This window comes from Epargyreus clarus, unplaced genomic scaffold, assembly GCF_041222505.1.
Source record: "Epargyreus clarus isolate Ecla_fem2 unplaced genomic scaffold, WU_Ecla_fem_2.2 ptg000008l, whole genome shotgun sequence".
Lineage (NCBI taxonomy): Eukaryota > Metazoa > Arthropoda > Insecta > Lepidoptera > Hesperiidae > Epargyreus > Epargyreus clarus.
Genome location: NW_027332216.1, coordinates 10,279,207 through 10,291,629, shown reverse-complemented (window position 1 = coordinate 10,291,629; position 12,423 = coordinate 10,279,207). Strand labels below are relative to the sequence as shown.

The following is a 12,423-nucleotide window of genomic DNA, read 5'->3' as shown; positions in this document are numbered from 1 at the left end:
GAATGTGTAATTTAACGAGATTACAGCAAAACCAATTAAGTGTTGTAGACCAATTAAGTTGAGAGATAAACATTTTACTTTACATAAAATAAATTGGTACACTTATTTTCCACCCAAATACCTACCGTGTAAAATCAGAATTTTGATTTAAATCGCGGACTTCATTCGTTAAATAAAATCACCATTGAAATAATAACTTTTATAAAATTAAATAAATTTTAATAAATGGATAAAATTTCTAGCTTTTAAAAATACTAAAAAAAATATGTCATAAGGGCTATACCATAGAAGAAAAAGTGTTTCATGGGCTATACACACTATTGTTCCGTGGTCATACAATATTACGTTGGCTACTCTTTTAATAGCTACTTTATGCTACGTGGGCGCTACGTACCGCATGCTACGAAGATCCTACAGGTAATAATATGCTCAATAGCATTGCGTATGCTATGTCACGTGCGCTCCATGCGCCGTGCGTGTTGTCACATACATTGCATATGCAAGTCCCGGTGTCGTCAATAAAGCGTAGGAAACTTTCTGCGTTTTTCCTTTTTTCAAAGCAATTGTTGTTTATAGGTTTACGTTGCTTCTAGATTTTTTAATATAGGAGTAGCAGACGAGCATGCAGTCCACCTTTTTTTTTTTTATATTTTTTTTTTTTTATAATATAGGAGTAGCAGACGAGCATGCAGTCCACCTGATGGTAAGTGCTACTGCCGCCCATGGACATCTGTAATCAACCCCAGATAGGATTAGATATTCCTCCCTGAGGTCGGCCACAAATGCGCCGCTACCCCTGAGGACTAAGCTGGAACGCCTCGGAAAAGTCTATCTCCCTTACCACACCCTTCAAAACGGAACACAGCAGCACCTAACACTGCTGCTATTAGGTAGAAATAGGTGTGGCGGTGGTGCCGCCGGAGTCGAACCACAAAGGGTTCTACCACCTTCAAAACCTGAAGGAAAGTTGCTACTGCCGCTCATGGACAGCTGTAATCAACCCCAGATAGGATTATTTGGCAAAGGGAGATCTCCCGCCGGGCTAAGTGATCATGCCCGGGAAGCGGCCGTGCACCGACAGTCTCTGTTCGGAACTTGTATATATGTCAGATATTTAGAAAACTTAGATAGCGTGATTCAGGATACTCGTGGCGCTATCTCTTGGCGGGAGGTCGCCACAATTAGATATTCCTGAGGTCGGCCACAGATGCCTTGACCCCTGAGGACTAAGCTGGAACGCCTGAGAAAAGTATGTCTCCCTTACCACACTAAATATACATATATACAATTTATTAGAAAACTACTAGTATGAAACAAAACCTTATTCCCTTGTTAGCTAATATATGTATAATATATAGGTATTTCTCTATTAATACTCATGAGCTCACGTCTATTCCCGATGGAATACAGAACCCAATATAGAATATAGAACCCAAGATAAAAGCTTTTTATGAAATTACTTGCGTTAGGCATATTTACTCGATTGGCTAGTTACGTAAAGTAAGTTTCCAGACAATCCATATAAATAAATTAAATGGAGGGTCTGTTTGTGATTTAACATATGTAATTGGGTTATGTAATCTAAAATGATAGCAATATGTTAAAACTGACATATTTTATTCTGTACCAAATATAAACGATATGTTTAAAGAAACTACATGAAACATAATATTTCTTGTTAAAATTAAATTGAATTTATATTTGATACTCTGTATTTCTATAGGTATATATTCCATACAACAAATGTGTGTGAATTTTAAAATTTAGGGAATGTGATATCAAATTAATTTTAATGAGACCCTTGTGAATGTGGAATTGTGTATATAAAGTTACTCGTTAGGTGAATGTGTATTGTTTTAATTCTTTGAGTAAAATCTTAATTTTAAATTGTAAAATACCCACGCACGTAATTATTGATATTGTTATGTTACTTTTATTAAGAATTCATGACTTTAAAAGTATTTGAGGTGAAAATATAAGATATTTTGTGAATTTTTTACTTAAAGTTGTAAAAAATGAAATAATTTTACTGTAGAAATACCAGCTAAATCTACTCTTTGCATAAATATAATTATTCGTATATTTTACGCTTATAAAATGTTGTTTAATCGTAAAATATTTTGAGTAGTTGTATTTGATAATTTTTTGCGCAGAAGCTTATTAGACAACTAGTAACCCGCCCGCGCTTCGCACGGATAGAATATAATGGGTAGATCTAAGCCAACATGGGGACAGAGAAATCGAAGCGACTTTGTTTTATAATATGTAGTGATTGTGTGACGATCACCGATGGCGTTGTAATAGGATTATATATATCGTATACGTGACTTTTTAATTAAAGTTATAATTTATATGTTTTGTTTCTTGCTTTTATTTAAGTGTGTTTTTATTTAATGTGATCACATAAAAATCCTGTAACACAAATTCTATTTATATCTATCAATTCCTGTTCATCTTGAGCTCATCCGCTATTACATCTCTAGAGAGACACAATACAAAAGTGTATCTCGAACTATTCGCATATTCCCCGAGCATACATTCTCGTGTGAATTCCGCTCACGACCCGTTATCAATACACACTCGACACACCAATTTCAAAATGGCTTCCGACAATTGAGCTATGCAAAGCCTTTATTGAATAAGACGTTTACGATAACGATGTTAGGTGTTGACGATATAGCGTAAGTTTTTTAGGGTTCCGTACTCAAAGGGTAAAAACGGAACGTTTTTACTAAGCCGCTATCTGTCCGTCTGTCAAAGGGCTCATGAACCGTAAATGACAGGCGCTTGAAATTTTACTTAGTATGTATAATGGTGGCCACTATAACAACAATTACTAATAATAAAAAAAAGTTGAAAATAAATGGGCGTCGCCATACAAGAAGGCGCTGTTTGTCGATATTTTTCGCTTTATTTATTGAACCATAATAGGTAGACAGTTCAAATGTTCATAATGCATTATTTCAATGGATGTTATAATAACAAATACTAAAAATTAAAATAATGTATATGAGAATGTTGGAGGTACGGAACCGTCCATTTTGAGTTCGACTTGCACTTGGCCAATTATTAATTAACGTTCAATAAAAATAATACGTTAAAAATATATAACGAAAACACATAATCAAATCTTAATACTATAACACGAATTCTATTTATATTTATCAATTCACCTGTTTCTGCCTCCGCTGTCTGTCCGTCTATCTCCTGAACCGTAATTGACAGACGCTTGAAATTTTACATAGTATGTATAATGGTGGCCACTATAATAACAATTACTAATAATAAAATAAAGAGGCGTAGCCATACAAGAAACCGCTTTATTTTCGACGTTTATCGCTTTGTCTATTGAAAGGTCATAAGTTCACAAATTTTCACAATGCATTTACTTGAATGGCTGATGTAATAACAAATACCAAAAATAAATAATAACAATTTGGTGGTACGGAACCATAATTGTAAATTTATTTTAGTTAATTAATTATATTTTAATAAATATTATTTGCATTATAGAAGAACAGATGAGCATTTGGCTATCTGTTTATTAAATAATATTTACACATTTCTAAATTCATAGAATTTATATTCGTTGAATCATGTGAACATCAATTTCAGGCGTCGAATGTTTCGATATAAAATTAATAATAGATAATTTAATTTATAACCAATGTGTTCATGATATTCGAAACAGAATTTAACATAATATTGTTAATGTAAAGTTATTACTGTATATTTTTATTAGAATTTTGTATCATTATAATGAAAATATCAAAGTAACATTTATTTAATTAAAATTTTAGAGAAAATTGTGAAGCTTAACTTTTATGTGAAAAAGGTTTATTATGTGTCGTTGTACTTTCAAAACTTTGCAATTAATATTAACGTAAACTAAACTTAATAGCCTCAATTCGTATCTGTTATAATGCGTTATAATATATACATAATAATTTATTATATATTGTAAGAAATCTGTATAAAATACTGTTTCTGTATTTCTTGCAATATATCGTATCGCTACGAAACTGCTACGTCGTAGAAGCGTAGCGCTATCTAACGCGAACATGATAGGGGCTGACATTTCATAAACCTCGGTTTACCTTCCGAAATACATTTTAGTGTTTACTATATTATAAAATGATTTTAAACTAGGAAAAACCGGGATAAAAATATAAGGAAGTTTAAGCGTAAGGCTTAAACTCCGTATGTGGTGAATTATCATACGGGTTTTTTTGGGGAATTTTCTTGTTATTCTTATTCTCTTTTCTCAGGTCGGTTAACGAAGGTTCTAACACATGTTGTGGTTGAACTTCGGAGTCACCACCGCCACATTTATTTCTTCTTCATAACAGTAATATTAAGCGCTACTGTGATTTAACTGGATGGATCTGGTGAAGGTGACCTACTTATTCTAGGCATACCTGTAATCTTAGGCTTAGTTCTGTAATCTTATCTGGGGTTAATTACAGATGTCCATGGGCAACAGTTGCCAGATTCCGCCAAATGCATGCTCGTTACTTCAATATTATCATAAAGTTTTCCCATCGCCTACGCCGGGATTATTTCAGATGAAAACAATTTTCACGTCACATAAGGACGTAGTAAAAAAAAATTACGACAAAAATAAATTTGATCATTTTGCTTGTTATCGTAAATACTAATGATAAATTTTTACACTAATAGGTACAATTCAAGTCAAGTTTAAGGTATAATTACTTCTGACATTTTTTAAGTAATTGAATTTAATTATTCCTATGTAAATATCTTTGATCCTTCATACCATACACCTTAATAAACACTGCTATAGGGAAAAAAGTGGTTGTGATGCCGCCGATATGGACCCAAAAATGCTTAAATTATTTGAGTAAAAAATAATTCAGTAATAATAAAAATACATTTAACAAAGCATTCCATGTTACACAGTCGGCAAAAAATCCACAGCTTTAAAATCCGCAGCCCCTATGCACATGTCGTGATTCTAAAAGAGCGAAAAATAAATATGTAAATAAAGTAGTTCAGTGAACGTTTAAACCGTATTCTATAGTATATGTTCTAAAGTGGGATCTAAATTCAGCTAATGTGTTTTGTTGGAGTACTGAACTGAAGTTCCAATGCTCTATAATGCTGGAAATGTTCAGCTTAAAGCTGTTATACCGTGTAAGCGTTCCAGTCTTTATTTAATGGCATTTTCCTTTGTTCGTGCTGTGTAATCGGATTGAAATCCAGTTAAATGGTGGGAATAGTCGGATAGATAAATACGTTATTATAGAAATGTGTTAAAATAAAATCGATCGAAGATGCATATAAGATGTGAATATATATGTTACCGCCAAAGTGATCAAATAGCTATTATACATAATGACTGATTATTATGTATAATGACTAATTTATCTAGACAATGTGATAAATTAATCACTTTATCTGGCTGTTATATATAATAGTGACAAAGTTAGTGACAGTAATAAATGAGCGCTATGACATGGGGCTCTTCAAAAAAGGTGCAAAAAGAGCTCTCCTTCAAAGCCGGCGATGCATTGGCGACTCCTCTGGTGTTGCAAATGTTCATAGGCGACGTTGACTACTTTCCATCAGGTAGCACGTCTGCTTCATCGTTAGGCTCAAACATATAAAAAAAAAATATGTTATTATAAAAGCCTGATACATAATGGCTAGATATTATGTATAATATCTGAATTTATCACTTTGGCTGTAACATATATACTTGTACTACAAAATGTTTAATTAAAAGGCATGTACCTAGTCTTTCTTAAATTATTAGAAAGTAAAACATAAATAAGTTCTTGTTTCTGGTGATATATTTTATACTTGAATTATTTACCTCCAATCATCACCCATAAAACGGCTAAAAAAGAATATACTCGTACAAACAATTGCCAATACCATTTCATGGTAACTTTAACTGCGCATATTATGTGTTCAGTTCAATTTTAACTCGAGTTTAAGTACAAAAGTGTTGCCGCACATGAGTAATACTTTACGACGTAACTCCACCGCCGTTACATAGAAAAGCCATCTACCTGAGAGTGTTTTATGGAAAACAGCAGTAACAAACGTTAAGGGAAAGCTATTCTAAATTTTATAAGGCTTTTAGAATAAATACAAGTGCCGTTGGAAGTATACGACGGGATAGTAGCATTGAGTCTTAAAACTTTGATGCTTTCACGTTTAATTATGTTTCGTTTAGTTTTTATTATAGTTTGTAATAGTTTGTTAGATTATTTGCTTTTCAATGTTGTAGAATTAGGGAGCATATGACTAGTTATGTATTTACTATTTAGGCACAGTCCGCGCCAAATTGCTAATCCGCTTTGAAGTTGTTGCGAGCGGGTGTAGTCATACAATATACTACGGCGATGCAATTCATTTCTATATTCAGAGCGGACTAGCAGTTTTACGCGGACTATATCTGCTAGACATTATAACTAAACCGAAATGTTGACTACACTCTTAGTAAACCATAGAAGCGATAGCACTGTTTCAATAAAACGTAAAGTTATAACATGTTACATATTATAAGAGGACGATCTTTTTTATAATATAGGAGTAGCAGACGAGCATGTAGTCCTCCTAATGGTAAGTGACTACTGCCGCCCATGGACATCTGTAATCAATCCCAGATAGGATTAGATATTCCTACCTGAGATCGGCCACAGATGCGCCCCTACCACTGAGGACTAAGCTGGAACGCCTCGGAAAAGTCTGTCTCCCTTACCACACCCTTCAAACCGGAACACAGCAGCGCCTAACACTGCTGTTATTAGGCAGAAATACGAGTAGGTGTGGCGGTGGTGCCGCCAGAGTCGAACCACAAAGGGTTCTACCACCCTCACCTTTTAATTATAATATTTTAAATTAGTAGAATATTCTTACATTTTAAGAAAAGTACAAATAACATTATAAAGTGGAAGATTTTATGCTAGAAGCTTTTTATCATTTAACTGTTGCCCTACATAATACATGCAAATCAAGGACATATGTAGCGACATCCTCAATATATTCTCATTTAGTTGCCTCGAAATATGCGACGGAAGAATTAGGCTACCATATTTCTGTGCAATAAATTATAGGAGCGATGTCTTTAGGGATCGACTCGACCGTTATAGCGTAATAAATAATACGAAGCTTCGTTCCCGGTTATCCAGGAAAGGAACGTCTGAGTAACATAACAGCGCTTGTAAGCAGTCGAAAATAAAAAGGATTTAAAGCGACTTGTGCCGTCTGCGAAGTCGCGTGCGTTCGCCATTTTATTACATTTTTAGTGATGGCCTTATTTTCATTGGTATTTTTGACTTATACATTTATCCATATTAATTTTTAGGGTAATTTTTTATTAATTCCATAGATTAGTAAAGATACTTCGCCGCCTTGAAATTGAATGAAGCCACAAACGGCTTATTTTAGTAAGTTCTTTTTTTGAATCCTTGACAAATAAAAACATTTTTAGAGAAAATGTACGAATAAATAACTAATTTACGTAATCATTATGTAATTTACGTAATAAATAAATAATTATTTCAAATATTTTAGGAATATTTTAGCACGGAGACGTGGCAAAACTTTTTTACGCAACTATTTCAATTCTCAAAACTGGGTACATTTTCTTGTTAGGAGTGAGTAATCTTTACTAATCTATGATTAATTCATTAAATTTATACTTAGTTTTACCTTCCGCCGTCGGGTAAAAATATTTATTGTCATTATTTTTGTATATTGTGTTAATTTTATTTTAAATGACCTATCTTCGCTGATCTGTATAGCAATTGCGTGATAAAGTAAATGTAGACCTAGGAAGCCTAGCGTTGTTTATGGCTTAGAAAAAGTGAGAAGAACTTAAAGTATAAAACAAGCATGGCTAATTACATTCTATAATACAGATAATTGTTGTCCTATTATTAAATAATGCTATTTACAGTACTTACATAAGTACTCCGTTGTCACAAGTTAAAATCAATAAGCAAAGAATTGTAAAATTTTCCTCGTCATTCAAGCATTTTACTATTGCGAAATTGTTCAGTTTTTCTCTTGAGCTTGTTTATTGCAAGGAGCTCGCCTGACTGGGAACACAACAGCTCTCGTGCAAGAATTCGAAAATGAAATAAAAAGGATTTTCAGTACGACTCTTGTACAGTCTAGCGTCGAGTGCAGTCCGGCCTTAACGCGCTTGTTAAGAGTTGTGATTCAGTAACTGTGCTACTAAAACTAGTTATATTTGATTATATAAAATTCTCGTGTCACAATGTTAGTTCCTCCTCCGAAACGGCATTACCGATTTTCACCAAATTATATATGCATATTCAGTACGTCTGCGAATCAGTTACTATCTATTTTGCATACCCCTAAGTGATAGGGGTTGTTCACTCTTAACATTTTTTTTAATTATATGGAGACACAACGTTAGATGGGTCAGCTAGTATTTTCATATAAATTTACTGTTCTCTGTTCAGTATTACAATATAAATCGCGAAATGATCGCCATGCCGATCTGAAATGCGATGGGTTCCGATTCTTTTCAATTCGATTCCCGGCCAAACATAAATTCACATGTATTCGGATTTAAGATATGGGCGCAGAGAGCGTCATCGTCAAGTATTTATGTATGCTAGCTACTATCGTGTATAAAGAAATCATAAATTATCAGCGTGTCATTGAACATAATTATACTAACAATATCCTTTAGACTGGGTTTATCGTTTGAGATTTAGTCTCCTAATCTTAGGAATAAAGAAAATGATTAAGCCAAGCCAATTAGGTTAAGCTTGGGCACATAACTTTATAAAGAAACCCACCATACACTTTCTTATGATGTTCTCCATTATTATTACAGAAAATTATAATTTGTTATACTCTACCATGAGCTAGCATGAAAAGCTGAAATTTATATAATATCTCTTGTATATAATGGTTCATTATTATTGTATACAAATTTCACGTCAGTTCTATGCAAGCTATACGAATATGTATATATAGGATACAGATTGTATTGGTAATATGATGACGAGCACAAATAAGATTAATTAATCGGTTGCCTCTGATTTAGTGAAAGCGATTACGGAATACAATTTACAAGGATTGTAGAAACAATGTAGTGTATTTTATCTTTTTTGTATTGTTTTGCTTATTAATCGATGTTTTAAATGAATTATACTTAGGATTTATTTTTTATTGTTATACATTACCTTATTTAGTAATATAACATCTATTTTTAATGTAAAAAATGCGATATTTGGAAATGGTATGGAAATGCAAATGACTGATTTACCTAATATAAAACTGTGTTTTTAATCAATAGAAGTTAAATAGGTGATCGAATAAATTTCGGAACTCAAAATTTTTCGACGAAAAAATTAAAAAAAAGTTAGGCCCTCGGTTTCGGGTGCGGACATTTGATCTAAGTTTTTTAAACCTTGACGGAAACTTTATGGTTTAAAATAGAAACTAAAAGTAGAAAGCAGAATGTACTTATTTATTTATTTAAGTATATATTATATTTTTTATTTACGTATATGGAGTTTATGATCAGATAGGCCAGATAGTTTTCACTATTCTGCAGTGAATTTAATTTCTATAATTGTTTTCATGCCAAATAAATGCTATTGTGGCAAGCAATTAACTAATTACATACTTGTGTAGTCTCAATCTTCTGAAGTAAATTTTGGTTCTGTATTTATTTCGTTTTAGAATAATGTTATTGTAATGTGATTTATTTGCCCTATCGTCTAGTCCCTGAATCTTCGAGAATTTTATTTGTAATAACCGATTTTACTATCAGAATATTGTTATTGTTTCAAGTAATTGATTTAAGTGTCTAGACTCAATCTTTGAAGTGAGTCTCAGTTATTTAATTACCGGTTTGAAGTGTAGCCCCGCGGCTTCTGTAGATCTTAATTGATCTACAAAGTTAAGTAATGTTGGGCGCCATCGGGGTGGAAGTGCGATTAAATGGTTAAAACTGTGGATTAAAATTATATGCGCTGAAGACACATTAAGACGCCAGTCTCGTTTTTAAATGATACTCGTAGTTTTTTTGTATTACCTTGTTTGTATGATGAAATTTATGTACTACCCGCCGTTTGTGTCACAAATGTGACATTGCACTTCGCTTGACTTGAACCAGTCTTACTTCGGTAGCGGCGAGAGGCGGACGTGTCAAGCGTACGTATTACAAATATATTGTTACTTTGAATTCTAATCCCTGTGTTCGAATCACAAGACATAACAGTCGTAAAACCTTATTAGTGGTATTATAGGCGATTATTACATACATCCTGTTGGTACACACATTAATTTATTAAGTGAATATATATACATACATGGTGCACGTTGGTAAAGGAAATAGTATACTAACTTGCTCTGAAGTAGTGTGGATAAGCATGCTACAAGAGAACCCTAAAAGTGAGAAGAAATCCATAGTTAACAGAGAGACGTAAATATGGGATCTAAGCAATTACTGCTTATTGTAACGGAATGGATATTATTGTATAGCTATTAATGTAGGGATCTAAGCTCATAATTGAATGTAAGTTCTATAACTGGATAATTCGCTCCGTCAAATCCTTTACAAGGGCAATGAACTCGAAGGTTGTTTTAATTGTAACGTCACTGTATTTAACGTAGACTAACGAGATTCTGAGTAAGCCATCCATCTCTATCAATCTATATCATTTGAGGTATTCTGAGAACGGTTTGAACTAGACTTGCGTAAGAAATTATACCGACTTAAATGCCGCATATTTGATATTTCTGAACCCGATTAGCTATAAATGTGTATAAAATGTAATGATATATAATAAATATGTATTTTGCTTCGTTTTATAGTTGAAGGTTCGTAGGTATCTACATAAATTTAAACAGTATGATTGGATATTTTTATGTGTATTATATAGATATTAGCGTAGTATCATACACTAGCTGACCAGGCAAACTTTGCACCGCCTCAAAATCTTTCTATCAAATATATTTCATATAAAATATAGCCTATGTTACTCGTAGATAATGTAGCTATCGAATGGTGAAAGAATTTTTAAAATCAGTCCAGTAGTTTTTGGGCCTCTTCATAACAACCAAACAAATAAAACAAAGTTTTCCTCTTTATAATATTAGTGTAGATAAGAAGGCACACAAGTTAATCTTAAATACATATGTTGCTAGCTTGTGCACTTAAACTTTCCAGTTTTAAACATTTATGAAAATGAAATCAAACAAAAATGATTTATTAAAATATTGTTATAAATTATTCAAAACAGCTTGGATGGCAAGATCCAAAACTATGTATAAGGATTAACGAAAAGTGCGGAAAGCCGATTTTGATCAAAGTCCTTCCTGCATATATATGCAGAGTGCTAGATATAGGATACCTATATAGCTATAGGAACTGTACCGGACTTTACATATGTATGTAAATGTGTAGAACTAACCAGCCTTTACATTGTTCCCAGGCGGTGACGCGTCGATCGCGGCAGTCGACGTCAGCGCAGTGGTCCCGATCGTTTCGCGGCAGCGTCATTCCTCCGGACGACGCTGACGTCGACGATGTTTTCTTTGCGCCGCCGGCGTTGACGTCGCCGCTCAACCAGCAACACCATGACGACGTTGACGCCGTTGACGGAAGTAAAGGGTAAGTATTGTGTTTTTTAATTATTTGAATGTGATATCAGTGTTGCGACTTATACCAACTCATCAAGAGATGGCGGTTCTGAATCGTGCTATAGAAGTTTTCTTAACATATTTTATCGTTAGTAGACGATTTAGTTGCGCCACCAGGCTTGACGCCACAGACCTGTATTTGTTTGGGCTTAACGCCACTTAACAACAAAAATGACGAACTCTTTTATAACAAGAAATTACATGCCGTTAGAGTCATTGATGTTAATCGCCAATGATATTTACGTTACTAAATAAATTGTAAATTTTTGTATTTAATCAATTGTTAAGTATGCGAAAATGCAAATTGTACTACATGAACTGTGGTTTGTATAGAGTCTATTAACATATTGACGTTAACTTTAATGTCACGTTCTTGAGAAGTTATATCTTGAGATGAGTGTCACTCATTAAGTAATAATAATTATGGTTGGGTTTGCTCATTATTTTTTACCGCATATGGAATATGGATAGCATTGAGATTATCTTTATTAAGGTTTACCGAGGTAGTTATGAAAAAGGTAGACTATAGAGTCGAAAACTTATAATTAATTATTATTGGGTATTTCACAGGCTCTCAATGATGATTATGATTTATAAAACAAATAAAATAATTTCCATTATCTTATATATAAAATTCTCGTGTCACAATGTTAGTTACCGTACTCCTCTGAAACGGCTTTACCGATTTTCACCAATTTTTATATGCATATTCAGTAGGTCTGAGAATCGGCTACTATCTATATTTCATACCTCTAAGTGATA

General features: G+C 33.3%; 1 protein-coding gene across 1 annotated transcript in view; it reads left to right on the top strand.

Moving 5' to 3' along the window:
* rho-5 (rhomboid-5) overlaps positions 1-12,423 on the top strand; it is a 240,369-nt gene that overhangs the window by 196,723 nt on the left and 31,223 nt on the right. Inside the window, exon 4 of the mRNA XM_073075970.1 lies at positions 11,454-11,632. Within this exon, the coding sequence (XP_072932071.1) occupies positions 11,454-11,632 (179 nt within the window). The remainder of the gene's footprint in view (positions 1-11,453; positions 11,633-12,423) is intronic.